The 24,521-nt window shown below is 39.9% G+C and overlaps 1 protein-coding gene across 3 annotated transcripts in view; it reads left to right on the forward strand.

Annotated features, from left to right (window-relative positions):
* Positions 1–24,521, forward strand: part of Vap33 (VAMP-associated protein 33kDa) — a 189,222-nt gene that overhangs the window by 64,419 nt on the left and 100,282 nt on the right. For all 3 annotated transcript variants that reach the window (XM_067140500.2, XM_067140501.2, XM_068226133.1), the window contains one exon: positions 17,464–17,616. In XM_067140500.2, coding sequence (XP_066996601.1) covers positions 17,464–17,616 — 153 coding nt within the window. The remainder of the gene's footprint in view (positions 1–17,463; positions 17,617–24,521) is intronic.

Here is a 24,521-nt window from a genome sequence, read left to right on the forward strand (position 1 = left end):
TCTAACAGTTCTTTCCAAACATCTATTAAAGCTTTAGTGTGATGCACTACTCTGCCAGGTTTCACTACCATCTTCGTTCATCCCTTCAGTAATCACTACTTCATGTCTTCTTGTGATTGGTGATATACCTCTTCACCTGTTTCTGTATCAACTCTTCAGTGGGTGACGATTGTAGCCCTCACGATCTTCTGCACGCCTCCATCTTCTTATTCCCATCTTTCTTAAATCCTCCTCCACTCATCCAGCCATCTTTTCCGGGGTCTTCCTTTCCATCTTCTACCACCTGGATTTCCCTTATAGTTCTTGACAGCCCTATTATCTGGCATTCTCTCCACGTGTCCCAACCACCTTAATCTGTTGCTTTTTATTTCGGTTACAATACTTGGATGTCCATAGAGTTCTTCCAATTCCTTGTTTTTCCTTATTCTCCACAATTCTCCTTCCTTCACTGGGCCAAAAATCTTTCTCAGTATTTTTCTCTCCCATCTGTTCAACAGTTAATCTACGTTGGTCATTGTCCATGTTTCAGAGCCATAAGTTACCACTGGTCGTTTTACTGTTAGATAGACTGTCAACTTTAATCTTCTACCAAGGCTGCGTGATCTAAACACTTTCAATAAAGCTAAGTAAGCCCTTATTGCCCGCAGCAATCCTCGCTTTTATTTCCTCTTTCATGTCATTATCTTTTGTCACCAGCACTCCTAAATACATCTCTCGTAGTTAATCCCATTTAATTTTATGCACTTGTCTTTCCTTACTACGGTCCTCCTAGATGCAAACAGGTAATGAGTTTTGGCATTATTCACTCTTAGGCCCATTTCACCTCCTTCCTTTTCTAATCTATCCAGTCCTTCCTCTAGGTCTTTCAATCTTCTAGACAGCATATCAACATCATCAGCATAAGCCAGATTCTGTGTTACACGGTTGAACAGCGTACCGCTTGGATTACTGACCTCCACCTTTCTCATCACACGCTCCAAAACCACATTGAAGAGCAGGGTAGATAACACATCCCCTTGCCGCAAATCTTGGTTTACTTCAAACTCTTTAGTAAGATTTCCTTCTATTTTAACCATGCATTTAGTACCTGTTAGGGTCATTTGTACCAGTCTTATCAATTTAGTTGGGAACTCCATGTCCCTCATTGTTTGATACAGTTTCCTTCTCTTCACACTATCATAAGCCTGCCGAAAATCCACAAACAGCTGATGCACATCCACATTATATTCATAGCATTTCTCCATTATTTGCCTGACAGTGAAGATGTGATCTGTTGTTGATCTACCCTGTCAAAAACCACTTTGCTAGTCTCCTATTATCTGCTCAACCAGTGGAGTGAGTGTCATAGACAAAACCTTGGCTAGACTTTATAAACCACACTAAGCAAAGATATACCTCTATAATTTTCACAGTTTGCTTTATCTTTCTTCTTATGAATTGGGCAAATAATTGCTAAGCTCCAATGCTCTGGCATTTGTTCTGTTTCCCAAACTTCCACAATCAGTTGGTGAACAAGTTGCGTCAACTGTTCGCCCCCGTATTTAATCACCTCAGCTGAAATGTTATCACTTCCTCAAGCCTTATTATTCTTCAAGTACTTAATTGCCATCCTCACTTCTTCTATAGATGGTACAGGCACTGGTTTTAAATCTAGGCTAGGATCCTGCCAAGGCTGCCCATCCTCTTCTTCCAATCTCACCGTCTCTGCAGCCACATTCAACAGTTCACTAAAGTATTCCGCCCATCGGTCAAGAATCCGGTCTCTTCCCCCAATCATGTTTCCTTCTTTATCTCCACAGAATACAGCATGTGGTTGAAAACCTTTCTGTACGTCCTTTATTTTCCCATAGAACTTCCGTACTTCTTGCATATCATATTGTTCCTCCAAATCTGTAATCCATTTCCTCTCTGCCTCTCTTCTTTCTCCTACAAATTCTGTCTGCCTCTTTCCTCTTCTTCCTAAATTCTTCTACATATGTTCTTGTTTTCCTGCTGAACATTTTCTTCCTTGCTTCATTTCTTTCCTCAACTGCTCTTCTGCAATCATCATCAAACCATCCTTGCCTTTCAGTCTTTACCTCCGCTCCTAGTACTTAATCCGCAGTTTCCTGCAATGCATCCCTCAATAAAATCCACTTTCCTTCGATTTTTCCCACTGCCTAGCTTTGTTGTTTAGCCTACAATTTCTTCTCCATCCTGCATTCATATAGTTGTGCAGTTTCTTTATCTTTCAATTTTGAGACCATATATCTCCTTGGAGCTTTCCCTTTCTTAGCAGATCTGTAAGTTGCAATACGTTGCCTGTATTTTACCCGTACCAAGTAATGGTCCGAATCACAATCAGCTCCCCTACAACTGTCAACTTGTATGTCAGATGCATGTCTCCTATCGATTACTACATGGTCTATTTGATTAAAGGTGACACCATCTGGTGAACACCAAGTGGCTTTCCGTATATTCTTTCTCTGAAACCATGTACTCTTCACCACCATCGAGTTTCCCATGGCAAAATCAATTAGCCTCTGTCCATTATCATTTGACTCATCATGCAAACTTTCCTTCCCAACTGTGTCCCTATAGGCTTCTTCTTTACCCACTTTAGCGTTGAAATCTCCAAGTATGATTTTTACATCTTCTCTTGGGATGCATTCTATTTCTTGTTCCAATTGTCCATAGAACATATCTTTCTCTTCATCCCCAGCCTCTTCTGTAGGTGCATACACACACACACAAGGGTGATATTGAAAAAATGGGCCTTCATCCTTAGAGTGCATATTCTTTCATTTACAGGTTTAAAATTCAAAACTGCTGACTTATATCTGTCATCCACTAGGAAGCCTGTGCCACCTATTGTACCTCTGGCTCCACCACTATGCAGAACTGTATATCTACCACTTCTAAAAACACCATTTCCTTTCCATCTGACTTCCTGAATTGCTGCTATTCCAATATTATATTTCTCCATTTCTTGTTTTAGATTGTTTTTGGCTCCTGGTTTATTCAGGGTTCGTACATTCCAGGTTGCTACATACGTATCATATTTCCGTTTGCATCTACCATTTCCTCGCGTGGGTTGTTTACCATTATCATCAGTCCGGCTATTCTTGTCTGTGAGTTCCGTAACGAGTTGTTTTTCCGATATAGGGTTGTTAGCCCCATGATCAACCCCCAACCTGGAGGACCAGGGTATCCCTCTTAGTCTGGCCTATCACCTTTGACCTGTCTGGCTTGGGTGGTCCTACCAGGAGCTTATGCTCCCGCCGGCATAGCTCTCAGGATCACTTAGGCATGCAAGCTCCCACATCGCGACAAGATGAAGATACCAGCGTGGGAGTGAGACTTCATTTACTGATATCAATAGACGCCAGTCCTTTGCTTGGTAAATAGTTCCAAGACGACGAATCAAGCCAGGGATATCACAGCAAAACACAAGTTCGTCTTCGTGAACAAAAAACTGCCAGAATTCTTCCTCCCGATTTCTGTAACAATATGAATTTTTCCCAGGAAGTAGAAAATTTCTCCCTTTTAATCTTGATCCTGAAAGTTCACTCTATTTTTTATTGAGGCCTAGGTCATGCACCAAATCATTTGTCACACTGATTATAAAGATGTGGAGTTTTATCCTCAACATCTGGTACAAAGGTAGAATCACCACCATCCTCCACGCGCTCCGATAACTGTATTGGTGGTTTTGGGACAGGAATATTGGGTCCATGTGGTACGGGGATTATGGCAGGTGGAAGGCAGGGGTACACAATGTGCTTTTGGTTTTTCGTATTGAACCCGGACACTTGTCCGACCCCGCGGCGTAGGGGGCAACGCGTCCGCCTGTCACCCGGCGGCCCCGGGTTCAATTCCCGACCGGGTCAGGGTTTTTTAAGTGTAATGATTAATACCCGTGGCCTGGGGACTGGGTGTTTGTGATGTCCTTAATCTTCCTTTCCTCACACACAACATTCCATACTACCGCCATTCCAATTGCAGGTCCATACAATATAGTGCCAGTAGGGGTAAAAGATCCAAATCGGTCGACGCCCTGAACAAATAGCATTAAATTTTTTTTAAAAAAAGCGCCGGGCACTTTACATACACAAAAATAACATTAGTCAAAATTATTTGTGTGTTCCCGCCAAGCCATTGGGATTCCAAATGACATTGACGGCAACAGCCCATTGTACCGTTGCTGCAGGTTTTCTACACACATTTTACACACAATATGGGGTCCAAAATTCTTCTCCTGATCACTTAACTTCATTTTCAAATATGCCAAGTACAGGCTTTTTATAAATGGCGTAATATTTCGCTTCTGGCCTTTAATTGTATACTGGCCACGTATATAACAGAAGGAGTTGGGATTGTTCACACATTTTCGCCTCCGAACATCACTGCCACTTGCCATTTTAACACAAACTTGCTTATTCACTCAATCGACTTCAAGTGCACGTAACTTGTAGACAAAGGTGTGAAACACGTTCTCAGATTCTCCTGTCAGACTACGGAGAAACTTTATCTTGGCGTTTTGATCTTGTCTGACATTGTGCATGCGCGAACTGCAACTGTTCTAATTGTTCTTGCGGTGTTCCTGTATGATTACCTACTCCCCTCCAAAACAGAGCACGTACCAAACCTCATTTACAACAACAAAGCTCCGTTAGCAGAAACATGAGACGGACTTGTGACAAATCTGTACGTGATACGAAACAACTGGTATTATTTTTTACATGAGGTCAGTAAATGTATATCACATACAATTACTTTTGTCAAAAAAAATCTTCGCAGGCCGGTGTAATTTATCCGGCATGTGACTGCCTAATGATCCATCTTAGGTACTATTCCTCCATCAACACAGTAAATAAAACAAACATTTTTTCTTGAAACCCCTTGTGGGTGGGGGATGCAGATGAATACACCCACGGCATCCCGTGTCTGTCGTAAGTGGCGACCAAGGGATGATTGAATTTGAACCATGAGACTAATTGTAATTATTATCACGCAGGGAATACCATGGGTCGTGTTTGCTTGCAAGTAGTACCATTGTATGAGGGACCAATGACCTGGATTTTGGTACCCTTTAGACAACAAGCATCATTGATTCAGGTTTGTGCTTTAGAAGCAGTCCCTTGGTCAGTAATACTATTGTTTTAACGATAATTTCTGGGAATGTGGGGCATTGCGGGTCGGATCCACTGATTGTTTTAAATTCATATTCACCCGTTCATTCTTCATCACGTTTTGAATTCTGGTCAGTATTGACATTATTGAACATCTCCCTTAGGTGGTCAAGCGTTGGCCTTCTGAGCTCAAGTTGGTGGTTTCGATCCCGGCTCAGTGCGGTAGTATTTGTAGGTGCTTAGAAACTTCAGCATTGTGTCAGATTTACATGCACGTTAAAGAACTCCTGAGGGACAATTCTGGCACCATAGCATCTCTGAAAACTGTAAAGATAGATAGTGGGATGTAAAATGAATAGCTTTAATAGTATTATCATTATTTTTACTACTTCTGATGTATTTGTAGGCTGAGATGACTTTGAAGTAAGTCGAAACATGAGCACCCGAAGTGGAAAAATTCGTGGTAAAAACATCAAAACCCATCATAATGAAAATGTTTCAGATAGGACATGATATCTCAACCCTTTAATATATCCCCAGATTTTTTTTTCGTTATGTCGCACCAACACAGATAGGTCTTATGGCGATGATGGGATAGGAAAGGGCTAGGAGTGGGAAGGAAGCGGCCGTGGCTTTAATTAAGGTACAGCCTCAGCATTTGTCTGGTGTGAAAATGGGAAACCATGGAAAACCATCTTCAGGGCTGCTGACAGTGGGGTTCGAACCCACTATCTCCCGGATGCAAGCTCACAACTGCGCGCTCCTAACTGCACGGCCGACTCGCCCTGTCCCAGATATCTTATCAATCACAGCTTCTTATTTAGCTTTCAACTTCAGTTTTGTTTTGTAACTATTCTAAAATTATAGGTAAATTTCAGCACTTCACCAGTATTGGTAACCTCCTCATACCTAGACATTATCCTTGTATCCAACTGTCTTTACATACTGCTGACTAAAAACTTCTACACTGGGCGAGTTGACCGTGCGGTTAGGGGCACGCAGCTGTGAACTTGCATCCAGGAGTTAGTGGGTTCGAATCCCACTGTCGGCAGCTGTGAAGGTGGTTTTCCGTGGTCCCATTTTCACACCAGGCAGATGCTGGGATTGTCTTTTAAGGCCATGGCCTCTTCCTCTCCTCTCCTAGGCCTTTCCTATACCACCGTCACCATATGACCTATCTGTGTCGGTGCGATGTACAGCAAATAATAATAATAATAATAATAATAATAATAATAATAATAATAATAACTAAAACTTCTACCTTCTGCAAGTCCTCGCATATATTTTCCCCTTGTTCATTGATGATTCCTGAGATGTCATTCCTCGAACCTGTTTCTGCCTTAAAGTACGTATACATAACCCTTCCATTTTTCCTTGAAATTCATTTGGGTGTCAATTATGTTTGCCATCTTGTTATTCTTAGCTGACATTTTTGCTAAATTAAATTTCAATTTCCTAGTAAGATGCTTCAGTTCTCTCTTTACCTCCACAACCATTCCTAACTCTTTTCCTACATTTGTACTCTTTTCCTACATTTGTGTTGATATCTCTAACCTTTTCATTAAAAAAATCGACTCACAATTTGTGATTAATAATAATCTTGACCATGATGGTCGGGATTGGATCCGTATTGACTTAGTAACAGTAAATATGTTGGAAGATAGTCCGCCTAGTCAATACTATTAATTTATTTACCTTTCACCTTAACATCTAGTACATGTTTCGAGAATATTATGCATTCTCTTCCTCAGCTAGTGGATTAAAATTCAGTATACAATAAGAGCTGACTAAAATACGGGGGCCCCCATTAAAAATTCAAAACAATGAGTATGACAATGTGACACTTAAAAATTTTGGATAATACAAACATAGAATTAAAATCCCATTTTGTCAAGTACAGATTAAAAACACAATATAGTAATGTCTAATTAAATACAACGTCTTGTGATGATATGAATTCACAGTGTCCTTGAAGTTGCCTTGCGTAGTTAAAAAATGTTGAGTTAAGAATGAATGAAATTGCATTAAAACTTGAAGTCCTGCCGATATCCACCGTTAATGGGTGTTAAAATGACGTCTATTTAAATTAAAATATTGGACACAGCGTCGTATAATGATGTGAATTTACGGTGTCCTAGGAATTATAATACTATCTTGCGTAGTTCAATTGGATTTGTACAAGAATAAATGAAGTTGCGTTAAAACTTGGAGTCCTGCCATTATCTTCGGTTGATAGATGTATTATGCAGCCAGGTTGAAAATAGGTTAAAATGGTCTATAAAAAGGAAATGAAATAAAAATTAACAAAAGGGTCCGACATGAACAAATGGGGATACAACGGGGTAAAATATTAAACCTTACCAGTGTGATGATGTAAATATTACGTGTGGCATGCATGCGTTAGACGTTGAGGCACCTGATGTTGTATGGCAACTGGTTACGGAATTACATTGGGTTCCGTGATGGATGGAAGAAGGGGAAGGAACCGTCCCTGATACTACAGTCATACTTCCCTCCTTACACGCTTAACATCATTTGGCCTCTTACTAGGGTATTGGGTTACCAATTTAAACAACTGATTGTCTTCTGCAATGTGTTCATTTAGGCTGTTCTCATTATCAAATCTTTGCAATTTGTATATTTCTAATTTCTCTAGGGCATTCATTTGTTTGCCTTTGCTTAATGAATGTAATAAAGTCTAGATACTCTGCAATGTGTGAACACATGCATGAAAGCAACCATCATTTCACAAATATTGAACGTGATATGACTTTATTACATTCATTAAGCAAAGGCAAACAAATGAATGCCCTAGAGAAATTAGAAATATACAAATTGCAAAAATTTGATTATGAGAACAGCTTAAATGAACACATTGCAGAAGACAATCAGTTGTTTAAATTGGTAACCCAATACCCTAGTAAGAGGCCAAATGATGTTAAGCGTGTAAGGAGGGAAGTATGACTGTAGTATCAGGGGCGGTTCCTTCCACCCCTCCTTCCATCCATCACGCAACCCAATGTAATTCCGTAACCAGTTGCCATACAACATCAGGTGCCTCAACGTCTGTCTAACACATGCATGCCACATAATATTTACATCATCACACTGGTAAGGTTTAATATTTTACCCCGTTGTATCCTCATTTGTTCATGTCGGAGCCTTTTGTTAATTTTTATTTCATTTCCTTTTTATAGACCATTTTAACCTATTTTCAACCTGGCTGCATAATACATCTATCAACCGAAGATAATGGCAGGACTCCAAGTTTTAACGCAACTTCATTTATTCTTGTACAAATCCAATTGAACTACGCAAGATAGTATTATAATTCCTAGGACACCGTAAATTCACATCATTATACGACGCTGTGTCCAATATTTTAATTTAAATAGACGTCATTTTAACACCCATTAACGGTGGATATCGGCAGGACTTCAAGTTTTAATGCAATTTCATTCATTCTTAACTCAACATTTTTTAACTACGCAAGGCAACTTCAAGGACACTGTGAATTCATATCATCACAAGACGTTGTATTTAATTAGACATTACTATATTGTGTTTTTAATCTGTACTTGACAAAATGGGATTTTAATTCTATGTTTGTACTATCCAAAATTTTTAAGTGTCACATTGTCATACTCATTGTTTTGAATTTTTAATGGGGGCCCCCGTATTTTAGTCAGGTCTTATTGTATACTGAATTTTAATCCACTAGCTGAGGAAGAGAATGCATAATATTCTCGAAACATGTACTAGATGTTAAGGTGAAAGGTAAATAAATTAATAGTATTGACTAGGCGGACTATCTTCCAACATATTTACTGTCACAATTTGTGCTCGTTTTCACTGAATATTTTTCCTCTTGCAAGAGAAAGATGGACCTTTGCTGTAATGACTTTCTATCTAAAAAGTCTTCATAGTTATGATAAAAGTAAACTATGAATTTTAAAATTTAAAATTCACTTAATTGTAATTTGCATTTCAAGGAAAAAACATTCTAAATATCAATATGACTTGACAGCTACCAATATTTCTTGTAGTGTACCTTCTTGACTGTTGTTTTGGAAAAGAGTGAAGTTATTTGGAATGATGTCATAAAAAATTACTGCATACCTCATTCGGTACTGGTATCGGTGAAGAAGCCATTCGTCATTAAATTTTCGTACAGGGCTTCTTAAATGCTATTAGATATATATTCACTAAGTTGCGAGGAATGCATTAAGTTGCAAAAATACTGTCCTGAAGCCCAGTAATGAGATTCACTGTGATGATGAAAATAGCAATTGGTCCTACATCATGAGGACGGTCGTGTTGCAGTCCTGGTAACTCAAATGAAAGAGTGAGATAGTTTGTATGGTAAATCACCATCAGTATTTACTTGACTAAATCCTGCTAATGCAGTGATATTTGTAATATCAATATTGCTGTGGAAATCATAGGTTCTGAACCATCACTAACCACGGGTGCTCAAAGTGGTCCGCTTATTAAATAATCTTTAGAATCACTTTTCACTGGCTAGTACCTCATCATCACAGGCTTCAGTACTATTATAAAGTTTTATTTCACATTCTGCTTGACATAATAGTCCTTCGTGAAATTGTTTTCTCAGCTAGATCATAGTTTGTAAAGTCACGTAAGTCCCCCCCTCCTCATTGGTGGTGATGTGTGCTAAATAGATGGATATGATCTTCACATGTTTAAATATTTGTAATACAAAAAAAAAATTGTGGCTCCTAGTGGTAAATTCGGACATTACATACCTTCCTTGTTCAGAATAAACTGATCTGTGCTCTCATGTACCAGAAAAGGAAAAACTAAGATTGTTTCTGAACGAACCTGTACGAAGGATGTTTTTCATCGCACTTTCAGCGAGTTCACTTCGATTCTTCAAGGAACTCCCCTGTGGTGTGTGAGGCAAAGAATACATCCATGATATCCTCTGTCGTTAAGAGGCAAGTGAAAGGAGTGATCGTGACAAGACACTGGATGGTAGCACTGTATCGTGAATTGGACTGTCTGTAGGTGCCAAGGTGGGAGAACACCCATTGGTAACCCCGGCCTATTGTAAGAGGTGACTTGGAGGGACTCTGCCTTTGGACTCCTCTTGAGGGATTGGTCAAATCAGACTGCATGTATAACTTACTTAAAAGGTTATTTATTAACTAAGCAAAAAATGAAAAGAAAATAGCTTCCACTTCAAAAGTAAATATTTAATCAAAATTCATGTGTGTTGCTACTTGGGGAAGGGCTTCTTATGTGTGCAATTGCTCTTGATATCCCAAACCGTATCCACAACTTCTGGGTGGGAGCTTCTTGTACTCTCCGGTAATATCCACCTGAGTACACTGGTCTCTGCACAGTTGAATGCCTGAGCTGGAACCCCTCGGTGTATGCTATCGGGTACATGCAGACATAGCATTGCTCAGCATTAGACTCGAGGGTGGGTTTTGCCGTGGCTGTATGTCTGTTATTGAGGTACTCCATAATGGAAGGTGATCAAATTCAGGGAGGAAGCATAATGGCATGAAGAAGCTCATGATGCCAGTTGAGTGTTGTCTGCTATCCAAGTCTTTCATTTTTGTTTCCCTAAGGGGTTTAACCCCTTGGGAATTTCATTTTTGTTTCCCTAAGGGGTTTAACCCCTTGGAAAATATGAAAAGATGGGTTCCAGCATCCCGAGATTCCCAGGTGCTATCAGAACTGGTGGCAACAACTTCAAACTGATGTCAATAAAAAACTTGGTAACTTCAAGAAAAGGTGCAGTGGTAGTTTGTTTCTGAAGGTGTGCATGCCAGCTCAGGTTGATCAGTTGCTCATATGACTAATTTGGTAAAACCCCCATCAAAGTGGAAGACCATAAATCTCTAAGGGCTGGTTATATAAACATAGCCAATTCAAGATCACTTTTGATTCAAGATCAGAAAATGATCCTTTCCAAGGTGCTCGTTATGTTGTATAACGTTGATCTCGGACCTCATGATCCGGATCAACTTTGATCAGTCATCATACAATTTCACTTGCCAATATCGTAAACAGCGTGGGGAAATTCGTACTAATCAGGAGTATGTTGATAGTAAAGTCACATTATTTCCCTAGCAGAAGTTTTCTATAATGAGAACTAGTATGCAAACATGTACACAGTCATTTAAATCAGTCTGATTCAGCATGTAATAATCTCTCAAAATATGAATATATCTGATCTAATAATGCAAAAATTAGTTATATTTCCCCTTCTTTCTTTTTCACTGTACGCAGACATAGTCTTATATTTCACCTTGATCGCTGTTGTGACTAAAATTATACGAATACGCCTTAATTACCAAACAGATCACTTTTCACTGATCCAGAACACAAGCATAAACAAAAATAATACTAATATAAATGAAAAACATGCATGGCACAACTTGAACAACACGAGAGTATTACAGACTTCAATCTGCAATAGCCAAAATAAAATAGCCGTACCACTACATTCTTCATTAGTTCCCTAATGTACTCCTCGAACTGAGGATTTGTATTAACTGCAACGGACTAATCATTTGAGATGTTTTACTTACACTGACCACGCAACATACATTGACAAAAATACTCTCGTAACTGCTGACGTGAAGTCCACAGATAAGAAGGTAACAAACTACAACTCCCTGCGAGATTTTTAATTAAGGAAGTCGAGATGTTTTACGGTTATTGGGAGTCTGAGACCTCACGTCGACAGTTAAAAGATATAACAACATTAAAACACAACGAAAAATCTATAATATTCAGCAGGCTTATATTAAATGCATACCAGTACCTAAGATATTTATTATTTAGTACAAATGTAATACTCCATAATTTCAGTTTGGGTGTTCACAAACTGTTAGTGGGACTCATGATTCAAAGGCTGATGAAAGAAATCTTAACATTATAGCTGCACTGAAAGATCAATTTGAGCCTGATGTAAATCAGTTTGATTCGAGTTCTATTTTATTTGACAATTAATTTCCCGTATTGGAAGATATATCTACAGTAGAGGCGTACTCCAAGGAGATTGTAACCGAAACAGCTGGGACAGATTGACACCATACAGGTGGAACCAGTGACTAAAGCCAGTGATAACGTGGAAGTAAACGTACTGACCGAAATATTGTCAACTCCAGCACACCCAAGCACCTTAAAACCTACAATGAATGACTGTAAATATATTATAGTCAGTTCATTATCACTTGCTAATGTTTATGAAACTAATTTGTTGGAATCAGTTCTATCATAGAGGTAACTACAGCACTAACTGCAGTTACCAGTCGTAGCGCAGATAACTGTGAAGAAGCTGATAACTGTTGTTTCGGAAACTTATTTTAAACGTATTACCATGTTATGTCACCGATAACTACACATGTACAGATAACTGTCATTCCAGAAACAGGCCATAAATCACTGGAACATCGGAGTAAGTTGTTGGTTTCTATTCAATCATCTCATTAGAGAGTCTTGAAGTCTACTTTCCATAACCTCAACAGTGTGTTTGGTTAGACAGAATCTCATTTTAAAAGCTTTGTCGCTAAGTTCTAAGAATGGGTTTCCTCTTTCTGATACTCAGAGACCGCCAAAATTCTTCATTATAGTCATCTGAAGAAAAATCGGAGACGTCAGACATCCGTAATTCAAAGACAGAATCGCGATAAAAATCCCTTCATTAGATTAAATATTGGTAATAATGCAGAACCTCTTTCTTATTTTCTTACCATGATTATTGTTACGGCCCTATTTTTCACTACAAAAGCCTTCCTCTTTTCACGTTGATAAATGTGGCCTACAATACAAGAACACTACTCGGATCAACGTATATACAACACAAATTTGAGGATCAACGTGATCTAGAATACGTTTTACGCCTTGATCTAGGATCAACTGCTTCATAAAATCGGGCCTAAATCAGGTTCAGAGAATCATCCTTCACCACTGCTTGATTATGAACACTGATGAAGATGCAGTGCCAGGGAATCACTGGACAGGTGGAAGGAATATTTAAAAAATATTCTCAATGTAAAAGGAAATTTTCCTGGTGATGCTGAGAACAACCGAGCTCATGTGGAGGATAGTGATGATGAAATTGTGCTTGAAGTGGAAAGGATGGTAAATAAACTCCATTGCCATAAAGCAGCAGGAATAGATGAAATTAGACCTGAAGTGGTGAAATACAGTGGGAAGGCAGGGATGAAATGGCTTCATAGAGTAATAAAGATTAGCATGGAGTGTTAATAAGATACTTTCTACCGGGCAAGTTAGTCATGCGGTTAGGGGTGCGCAGCTGCGACCCGGCTTCCAGGAGATAGTGGGTTCGAATCCCACTTTTGGCAGTCCTGAAGATGGTTGTCCGTGGTTTCCCATTTTCACATCAGACAAATGCTGGGGCTGTACCTTAAGTAAGGCCACGGCTGCTTCCTTCCCACTCCTATCCCTTTCCTACCCCATAGTCGTTATAGGACCTATCTGTGTCGGTGTGATGAAAAGCCAATTGTAAAAAAAGATATTTTCTGATTGGACAAAAGCAGTAATTGCACCTATCTATAAACAAGGGAGCAGGAAGGATTGCAACAACTAACAAGGTATCTCATTAATCAGTATACCAGGCAGTGTTCACGAGCGTCATAAAAGGGAGGGTGCGATCAGTGGTTGAGAGGAAGTTGGATGAAAACCAGTGTGGTTTCAGACCACAGAGGGGCTGTCAGTATCAGATTTTCAGTATGTGCCAGGGCTGATTCTTTCCCACTCCTAGCCTCTTCCATCCCATTTTTGCTGGAAAACCTGTGTCAGTGCTATGTAAAAGCAAATTGTTGGACTGTAAGTGGCTCAGGGTTGTCCATAAAATCGAAAGGCCATTAGATCACGAATGTTAGGAATAAGACTTTCAGCGGTATTGATATACTTCAGTAGTAACAACTTACACTGTTTTGCTGTAGATTTCACTTGAAAAAAAAAAAAAAAGGTTTCAATTGCTTTCTACTTTCATCCTTTTTCTTCATACCATTTTTCAAAACTTCTGAAAATGTTCTAACAAACAGTTATCCGTGGACCTGATGAGGCACCTATGAATGAGAACTTCACCCATGTGTTCTGTAATGACTGATAGTTTCGGATCAGCTGAAACCACTTCATCTTTTTCATCCTCACCTTCTGATTGCGCCGTAGAATATTTTCAACAATCTCCAGGTTTAGAATTAGGTAGCCTGTGTCTCCTTCGTTGATGCCGGACCATTGTTAAATTTTTTTCTCACTGCAGTTATCACCACCTTGCTTCAGATTCTGAGGACTGTTGGAGGTTTCAGAATCTTTAAGATCATATTCTGGTTGATTTCTGCAAAGTAATTTTTAAAATTATCAGTACTTTTGTTGAATTATGTCCGTAACAAACTTGTAGGTAGTGAAAATGATCGTTGGTACTAACGGGTGGGAACAGTGGCTGGAGTGTACACTGAATAAGGAGATAATAGCTAAGTTAAGAATGAACTTGGCGCACACAAACCGGCTTCGGTAGTGGGGTCATGTGAAGCGAATGGAGGATAGGTTATCAGGTGAATAATGGGCCAAGTCGTGGAGGGTAAGAGGAGTAGAGGCAGTCCAGGACAACTATAGTTGGTTTCTAATGATTTAAAAAAGAGTTATGGAACTAAATTAGGCCACAGTGCTAGTTACAACTGGAGGATTGTGGAGGTATTTAATTACCAGAGGCTTTCAGACTGAATGCTGAAATGTGTATCAGTCTATAAACGAGATACAGTGAAACCTCGGATCGCGAGTAACTTGGTCTACGAGTGTTTTGCAAGACGAGCAAACATTTTAAATAAATTGTAACTTGTTAAGCGAGTGAGGTTCTGCAATACGAGCGTCACGTGTGCCTACGTTTCCCCTTCCCCTGTGCCTTTGTTTTCCCTTCCCCCTGCCCCTCTCTTTCCTGGGAGAGTGTGTGTAATCATCTACCGCTCTGGACTTCAGTTGGCGTGCTTCGGTCGCATAGTCAACATGTTTTGTTTCTTTCGTTAGTGTTATAACTGTTCTGCAACGATGGGCCCAATGAACGAAAAAAAGGCCAAAAAGGAATTTGTTCTGAAGGAGGAGATGATTTCGATAGAAGTTACAAAGGAAATGATACGAAAAGCACGAACGAGGTATGCGAGTGGCTGATGTAGCGCGATTTTATAACAAGTCTACGTCAATGATTTGCACAATATTAAAGAAGAATTACGAAATAAAGTGGGTAGATGCAGCAAAAGGAGTCACAAGAGTATCAAAGCAATGGCCACGTGTTCTGGAAGATGTAGAAAAGTTGCTTTTCTTTTGGATAAATGATAAGCAATTAACAGGCGATACTGTGACCAAGAATTTAATCTGCGAGAAGGCAAAGACGTTGTACGCAGATTTCGTAAGTAAATTGCCATGTAGTTCACGTATGTCAACAGAAGTCGAAGAAAGCTTCAAGGCCAGCAGGAGATGGTTTGATAACTTTAAGAGAAGTGGCATCCATAGTGTAGTTACTCATGGGGAGGTTTCCAGTTCGGATGCTAAGGCAACTGAGGCATTCACTGTTGAGTTCCAGAAGCTCATTGTTACGGAGTGTTACCTGCCACAGCAAGTTTTTAACTGCAGTGAATTGGGACTTGTTTGGAAAAAGATGCTTAAGAGGACCTACATTACAGCAGAAGAGAATTCATTGCCCGGTCACAAGCCCATGAAAGACTGTTTAACCCTGTTATTGTGTGCTGATGCAAGCGGGGATTTAAAAGTATAGCCCCTGCTTCTGTATCATTCCAAGAATCCACGGACCTTCAAGAAATGCAAGGTGCAGAAGAGCCAGTTAAATGTTACGTGGAGGTCCAACACTAAGGCTTGGGTCACTCGTATTTTCTTCGTTGAATGGATGAACGAAGTATTTGGTCCTATAGTGAAGAAATACTTTTCAGAAAATAATCTGCCGCTCAAAGTCTTGCTGGTTATGGACAGTGCTCCTGCTCATCCTCCAGGACTTGTGGACGACTTACTGGAGGAATTCAAGTTCATTAAGGTTAAGTTCCTTCCTCCCACCACTACTCCACTTCTCCAGCCTATGGATCAGCAAGTTATTTTGAACTTCAAGAAGCTATTCACCTAAGCACTATTTCAGCAATGCTTCGAAGTGACCGATGGAACAAACCTTACCCTCAGAGAGTTTTGGAGAAATCATTTCCACATTGTGAGCCGTCGGTTGTCGATGAAATTGTGTCCTTAGGGAAGACCATGGGGCTGGAGGTGAATGATGTGGACATTCAAGCGCTGGTGGAAGAAGATAGCCAGGAACTGACCACCAACGAACTGATTGACCTGCATCGCGAGCAATAGCAGGAGGTAATTGAGATCTCATCCTGGGAAGAGGAGGAGGAAAATTCAATGGAATCTCACTTCAACTGAGATTCGGGAGAAGTGCAAAATGTGGGAAACCGTGCAAAATCTGTTCAATGACAATGCAATGTCACATTCTTGTGAAATCCTCAAAAGGAGACAAAAGCAAGTCATTGGACAGGTTCCTCGTCAAAGTTGCACAAAAAGAAAACAATTCCCGTAAGCAAACAGATAGCAGTGATTCCATTAGTGAAATTCGTGCTACACAGTAACTCTTCTCATGTCGTCAGTCGTCTCCCTCACATCAACAATGATTCTATTGTAAGGTAAAATGCATTTTAATTTATTTTACGTTATATTTTGTTTTAGAAATGTTATGCGAATATTTTTGTGTTGTGGACAAATCATCCGCATTTCAATTGTTTCTCTTGGGAAAATTTGCTTTGATATACGAGCGCTTTGGATTACAAGCAAGTTGCCGGAACGAATTATGCTCGCAATCCAAGGTTCCACTGTATTATGTATGTGTGTTAAATCAAAAATCCATAGAATTGGGGTCTGTTGAATAAAGAGTTTACTGTATATTCGATTAACATGTACAAATTCTATGTAATGTTCTAAAATGTACTTGGAGTTGAAATATATGAAATGTTTCTGCACTAATTTGAACACAAATTTTACTTTGAGAATGTATAGGAATAGTTGAACTTTGCTTCACAGAAAGTTTTGACTGTCTCAAATATTGGGTTTCAATAAAGGTTTGTGTGATCTTTTACATAATATGGCCTCAAGCAACAGTATCCCAACTGTATCACAGTAATGAGAGTGACAATTTGTGGAATGAGTATACTCCATGTGCTCAAATCTAGGAGTTAACTTTTGGGTCCACCATGGATAACTAGTTGAAAAATGGATGTTTGAAAAATATATCTAAATATGTTGCTGCAGGTATTAAGCAGAATTGTACTTCACAATCTACTTTATTCCACAGGGCCCTTTACAACTCCAGTTACATCATACATGAAGCTGACAAATCCATCAGATAAAAGTGTTTGCTTCAAAATCAAAACTACTGCACCAAAGAAGTACTGTGTTCGGCCAAACTCTGGTATTCTTGAAGCTAATTCTGTGACTGACATTGCAGGTAAGATTTCTTAGTCTTCTAGATAGAAGACTTAAAAACATAAATAAACTTAATTTCTTAAGGAATTAATTTAAAACTGATGTGGTAAGTTAGAAACAATTTCATTTATTAATTTCACAATCTAACCGCGTAAAATGCACATAAACCAATATTCTGTTTGTTTTTCTCTGACTGATATGGTGCAAATTATGTTCTACATCGAGGGCATTTCAACTAAGAACCAGCAAAGCAATGTTTTTCTTGTCAGCGACATGACGGCTGTGTGTGCAGTTCAGTGAACGGGATATGTGTGTGTATTTATCCTGTCTCTAATGAAAGACGTGTTTTTGAGAGTTGTGTGCTGTTAACTTTTTTTGTATTAAGTCGTGAAGTGTATTGTGACTAGTGTTTACCACTGCACAACATGTTAGTTTATGATTAGTGTGTGTAACTCGCTCAGTCCGTCAAGTTCAAACAGAATTTCAAGAAAGACTCCGGGTTCTACAACAATGTGTTCTTTATAATACATTTCAGGTTATAGGAAGAGTTCAGACTAGTTTAAGTTGACACTCCGGAGATAAAAATAGGTATTTTAGTCAATTTGGTGAAATTTTTTTAATGACTGAAATTGAAAGGATTGAGTTTCTTTTTTCTTGTCACGAAGTTATTCCGCTGAATTCAAGCAATTTATCACTGTATTAATGCTTTGTTTGCCAATTGTAATTTTACATTTAAATTCCATTTTTTCCCCATAATATTCTGCCAAATGTAACACAATTTGTGTGGTATATGTATTACAACTATATTAGGAAACCTGCATATGGAATTTTTGATCGCAGAATTTTTTCACGTAGTAGGGATTTTTAAGTGGAAAATTTTAGGAAGGAAAAATTACACAAATTTAGTACGATATATCTCCTTATCTAAATTATGTACAGAAAAATAGATACGTAGTGCTTTTAAAAGAAGTATTATCCACCTAATTACGAATTTACATTAACATGTTAATTAAATTTCATGAAAAAATGGAATTATAAATTTCAAAAAGAAATTGATTTTGGAAAAACTAGTAATTGTATATGAAAGAAATGTTCGTGATATCTCTGTGTAGGTGACATTCCCACAAAGTTTCATAAAATCCATGCTTTAGGTAAAAATATCTTTTGTCTCCGGAGTATAGTTTTAACCCTAGAGCTGGCAACTGTAGAATAATTGACATGTTCGTATTTCTTTTTGTAATTTCCTCATTTCTTCAACAGATGTCATGATAGTTTATTTTTTATCATTCTCGATGGCCACACCAGCCGCGAGTTCAATTTCATTCATACTTACAACCTCTTTGGGCGCAATTTCACAGAAATAAATGAGTGCACTCTTCTGACCATTTGTTTGAGTGCCATTTCTGTAGTGTTTGTAAACAAACCTTCACGTGCTCTGCTTTGCTATTCTATTTCAGTTTATTTTGCAGTTTTCTGTTTGGTGCGTGAACTGGCACAAGGAACACCCAAAAACAAACTGCACAAATCGAGCAAATACAAGAAGCAAATACCACTTAACCTTGGCCGCAGTGAATTAACATTAGACCTGCCGGTTTTGACCGCTACACATTTTCCAAACTCAATTTTAATTACAGTTTTTATTGTAGGATATTGAGCTGCAGGGACTTTTCCTGACTGGTGGTCAGGAAAATCCATATTAAATATAGTTCATTTTGCATCAATGGATGGACGTTGATTTATACCGTATTCAGATTATAATGATGCTTCACATAGGCTGAGTACTGATGAGCTTTCAATGATTCTATTACAGCCATAGAAACAGAAACCCACTCAGCCTATGTGATTAGAATTGAGGAGCTATCTGACGGTGAGATAGGGGCCCTAGTCTAGAAAGCCAAGAATAACGGCCGAGAGGATTCGTCGTGTTGACCACATGACACCTCAAAATCTGCAGGCCAGCTGTGCGGTCAGGGGCGCGTAGTTGTGAGCTCGCATCCGGGAGATAGTGGGTTCGAACCCCACTATCGGCAGCCCTGAAGATGGTTTTCCTTGGTTTCCCATTTTCACACCAGGCAAATGCTGGGGCTGTGCTATAATCAAGGCCACAACCGCTTCCTTCCCATTCCTAGGTCTTTCCTGTCCCATCGTCGCCATAAGACCTATCTGTGTCGGTGCGACGTAGAGCCAAAAAAAAAAAAAATCTGCAGGCCTTCGGGATGAGCAGTGGTCGCTCGGTAGGCCAAGGCCCTTAGGGGCTGTACTGCCATGGGGTTAGTTGGATAGTTAGGGTGGGGCGTTGGTAGCGGGTAAACCTACTACTGCTGGAGGGGTCAAAATGACCGCTGTGTCCTAATAAAACATAACACGCATCTTCTCGTTAAGATATGATCATCTGCTCATAATTATCCTATCAAAAACTGTAATGTTAAAAAACTCAAAAATGGAACTTGGATATATTACGAATTGTACGAGCATTATTTCCGCTGCGTCTCCGGTAGTGTTGTCTTTCGTCAGCTTGTCACAGTACAGTAAACATGTCTTGTAAACCATTAATTGCTGAGTCTATTGCATGGCATTTCTGAAGATATGTCTGATGTAGAATGTGATCCAGATATAAAGGACCTAAGAAGAGAAAACACATACAAAGATTATTACCAATCAAGTGATAACTCGGAGAGCAGTGATTCAAATCAGGCTGAAAAATGGATTGTTCAGGCTGAAGGTAAGTTGATATTAGTATTATTACAACTATCAGCATAACAAATTCGGTGAAATTCCTTGAGATATACCATATTCAAATTATAATGATGCTTCACATAGGCTGAGTACTGATGATCTTTTAATGATTCTATTACAGCCATAGAGACAGAAACCCGTAAAGCATGGTATTATAGGGGATACGACAATCAAGGTAAAAGCCTTCCATTGCCAGATAGTGCGTCATTACGCACTGATGGCATCACGGAATGGACTGTAGCAGACTTTGGGTAGACTAAACCTTGTAGGTTTGCTCGCCATACCCTCTCAAAAGAAAATCTAAGACATAATCCATATTCAAAGCGGCATGTTTCTGACGACATTGCATCGAGTGCATGGTGTATTTTTATTGATAACCACAAACCTACTATGCTGACGTAGCAGTGGGAGAGGTGATACTCCCAGGTGGTGGATAGGGGTGTCCTAACCAGCTTGCCAGCAGACTTGAGGGAAATAAAATACCTCTCGTGGACCAAACACACTACCCCTTGCGGGTGGGGGACGCACATGTAGAATACACCCGCGGTATCCCCTGCCTGTCGTAAAAGGCGACAAAAAGGGGTGACCTAGGCGCGGATGTGGATTGGTATAATGTGTCGGACCTCCTGTGGATGGGAGAGGCTGAATACATCCACAGGTAATCCCTGCCTGTCGTAGAAGGCGACTAAAAGGGTCATGTGGCCATGGTCCCCTCTTTATTTTTTAATGTTTTTCCGTGGGTCATTTGTAGACCATTTCCAAATTTTGATGTGCGTGCTGCCTGGAGATGGGCCTCTTACATGTGCGATTATGCCCAAAAGCCCGCAATTGCCCACCCAGGAACATTGCGGGTGGGAGCGCCATGTACCTCGGCAGTAGTATCCGTCTGACAACACAGGTCCCCGCACAGCCGAATTCCAAAAGGACATATTATTATTACTTTTTATTTTTTTTCTCTATATTTAGTGCTCTGTACATGCTATGGGGTACATGCTATTGCGGGTGACTGGAGGAAGGGAGTCCTAGTGCTCATTTCCTCAGTCATCCCATATTAGGCATCGTCCAACATTGGACCCCGGGCAGTACCTGCTATGACCAGGTGGGTATTGCCTTGGCTGCTTGGTTTGGCTACAGAGATCCCTGATCGGAGTGGGTGGCAGTCGGGAAGGAAGTTTTCAGGCATGGCTTCCAAACTAAGTCGCCCCTCTCAAGGTGGTCCCCTACCGAAGTCTTTAACTTTTGCTTCCCTGAGAGGTGCAACTCCCTGGGAATATCCGCAGCGTGAAGGAATGGGATCCAGCTTCCCTAGGTTTCTGGTTGCTACCAGAACTGATGGGCATGATTTTAAGCTGGTAAAGTCGATCCTTTTTAGTAGACACATTGAAGGAGTCTACGGCGAACTTGAGGACCTCAAGAAAATGTGCAACGGTAGTTTGCTTATGAAGACTCGTACAGCACTGCAAGCTGATCAGTTGCTTAAGTGCGACCACTTTGGCGAAATCCCCGTCAAAGTGGAGGAGCATAAGTCCTTGAATGTGGTTCGCGGAGTCATCTTTCACCGCGACCTTATTTTGAACACTGACGACGAGTTAATGGAAGACGTGAAGAACCGTGGCGTGACACGTCCGGCGCATTACGCGCAAGGTCAACGGTGAAGATGTTGCCACTGGTGCCTTCATTGTCTCTTTCAAGTTGTCAGTGTTACCAGAGAAAGTCAAGGTAAACTAAAGTCTTGCAGTTGATCATAAAATACTTATTGAAGTTCATCATCAGTTGGATTACACAGTTACTCAAAAATAAATTTTCATGACAAGGGTTCTTACCACGTATCAATATGACGTATATCAGCCATAGAACAATCTCGAAGATCACCTTATACAAAAAATCAACATGATATAGAAGCACAAGAACTACATAGAAGATTGAAGAATGAAATCCACGCAATACAAACTCAAATTTTAATAAGCCATATTTTAATGTGTTTAAAATTTTTAAGTGTTTTATACTGTGGCCTATATGTTTTAATGTGTTCAATGTACTCATGTCCTATGTACACTCAATAAGTTTCAGTTTATCGTAACTTTCACCACCACCACCACCACCTTTGATCACAGATATTTTAACCCCATAATACTGCAATATATTTTATTTCCATTCCCCATTAGACATTCTAATGATCTAACATAACATCTTTGTGATTTTGTCTAATGGCTGTAATATATTATGTACTAGCTGATGATGGCCATGAAAGGCGAAAACCGGTACTAGTGTAAAATCCATTTACAATAAATAAGTATTGATCGGTGGAACACTTCTCTAGTCTATACAACCATCTAGCTAGCCATTTCGCGGATGTGTCTGGTTCCGGGAATTACCATCGTGATTTCCTCAGTCTGAAGCGGGAGGCAGAACGTCATCACCTCAGTTTTGCCACTCATTCTTCAGAGGACTATAACGTGCCCTTTACGGAGTGGGAACTCCGCAGCGCATTAGCACTTTGCAACGACACTTCTCCTGGACCAGACAACATAACCAGATGTTGAAACACCTTAGTGAGGACAGTCTTCTATATCTCCTTCGTGAGTGAGGTCAGTCTTCTATATCTCCTTCGTGTGTTCAAGTGAATCTGGATGGAGGGCGATTTTCCGTCTCTGTGGCGAGAGGGCATCGTCATTTCTGTCCTCAAGCCTGACAAAGATCCTAAGTATGCAGGAAGTTGCAGACCTATTTGTCTTACAAGCTGCCTGTGTAAGCTATTTGAGAGGATGGTAAATCACAGACTTGTGTGGTGTCTGGAGAAACAAGGACTCTTGTCCGAGTACCAATGTGGTTTTCGAGCCGCTCGATCGACCACTGACCACTTGGTACGCCTGGAGAGCTCTATCCAGGATGCGTTTCTCTGCAAACGTCATTTGTTAGCTGTTATCTTTGACTTAGAGAAGGCCTACGACACTACATGGTGATATGGTATCCTTTCAGTCCTGCATCAGTGGAGATTACGAGGTAACTTGCCGGTATTTATTGCGAATTTTTTGTCCCTCCGTCTATTCCATATCCGAGTAGGGAGGACATATTCGCAATACCACTTTCAAGAAAATGGAGTCCCACAGGGATCGGTTCTTAGTGTCACTCTGTTTCACCTGGTCTTCTGTGAGGTGCAGTCTTCCAATTGGAGGAAAGCTGAGAGCTTGCACAGGACATGCGACTGTGATGAGTGTTTTTAAGATCTTCACTTGTCTCGAATTTCATGCTTGCTTCATATATATATACGAGGGACAAGTCATTAGTCATAGCATTTTTTTTTTCTCGCGAACAGGAGATAACATGGAAAATATAAGATACGCATTTGGAAATATAGGGCATGTACTTATGCATGGTGCCTAAAGACAGTTTCTGACTTCAGGAGATTCTCGTAGGAAAGTTATAGAACACAGGCCATTGGTAAACATTGTTTTATTATGGTATAGACAGCAAATACACAAGACTACGTACAAAAGACAGGTCCCCACTGGTTGCAGACCTTTGAAATAATCACCCAAGGTTTCCACTGTGCGTTGCCAGCGGTGGGGCAGGCGCTGAATACCATTCGCTGCATGTGTAACGCTAAAGAGTTGAAAAGTTCATTTGTTTCCAACATGGCAGAAAAAACATGGAGGAAAAATATAAAATAAAATATAAAATACATACATACATTCATTATCATTATAGACTGTTATGCCTTTCAGCGTTCAGTCTGCAAGCCTCTGTGAATTTACAAAACGTCGCCACAATCCTCGATCTGCAACTAGTGCTGTGGCCTCATTTAGTTCTATATCTCTTATCATTAAATTGTTAGAAACTGAGTTTAACCATCGTCGTCTTGGTCTACCTCTACTTCTCTTACCCACCATAACAGAGTCCATTATTCTCCTACGTAACCTGTCCTCCTCCATTCACCTCACATGACCCACCACCGAAGCCGGTTTGTGCGTACAGCTTCATCCATCGAGTTCACTCCTAAATTAGCCTTTATCTCCTCATTCCGAGTACCCTCCTGCCATTGTTCCCACCTGTTTGTTCCAGCAATCATTCTTGCTACTTTCATGTCTGTTACTTCTAACTTATGAATAATATATCCTGAGTCCACCCAGCTTTCGCTCCCGTAAAGCAAAGTTGGTCTGAAAACAGACCGATGTAAAGATAGTTTCGTCT

Source organism: Anabrus simplex, chromosome 2, assembly GCF_040414725.1.
Source record: "Anabrus simplex isolate iqAnaSimp1 chromosome 2, ASM4041472v1, whole genome shotgun sequence".
NCBI classification, from domain to species: domain Eukaryota; kingdom Metazoa; phylum Arthropoda; class Insecta; order Orthoptera; family Tettigoniidae; genus Anabrus; species Anabrus simplex.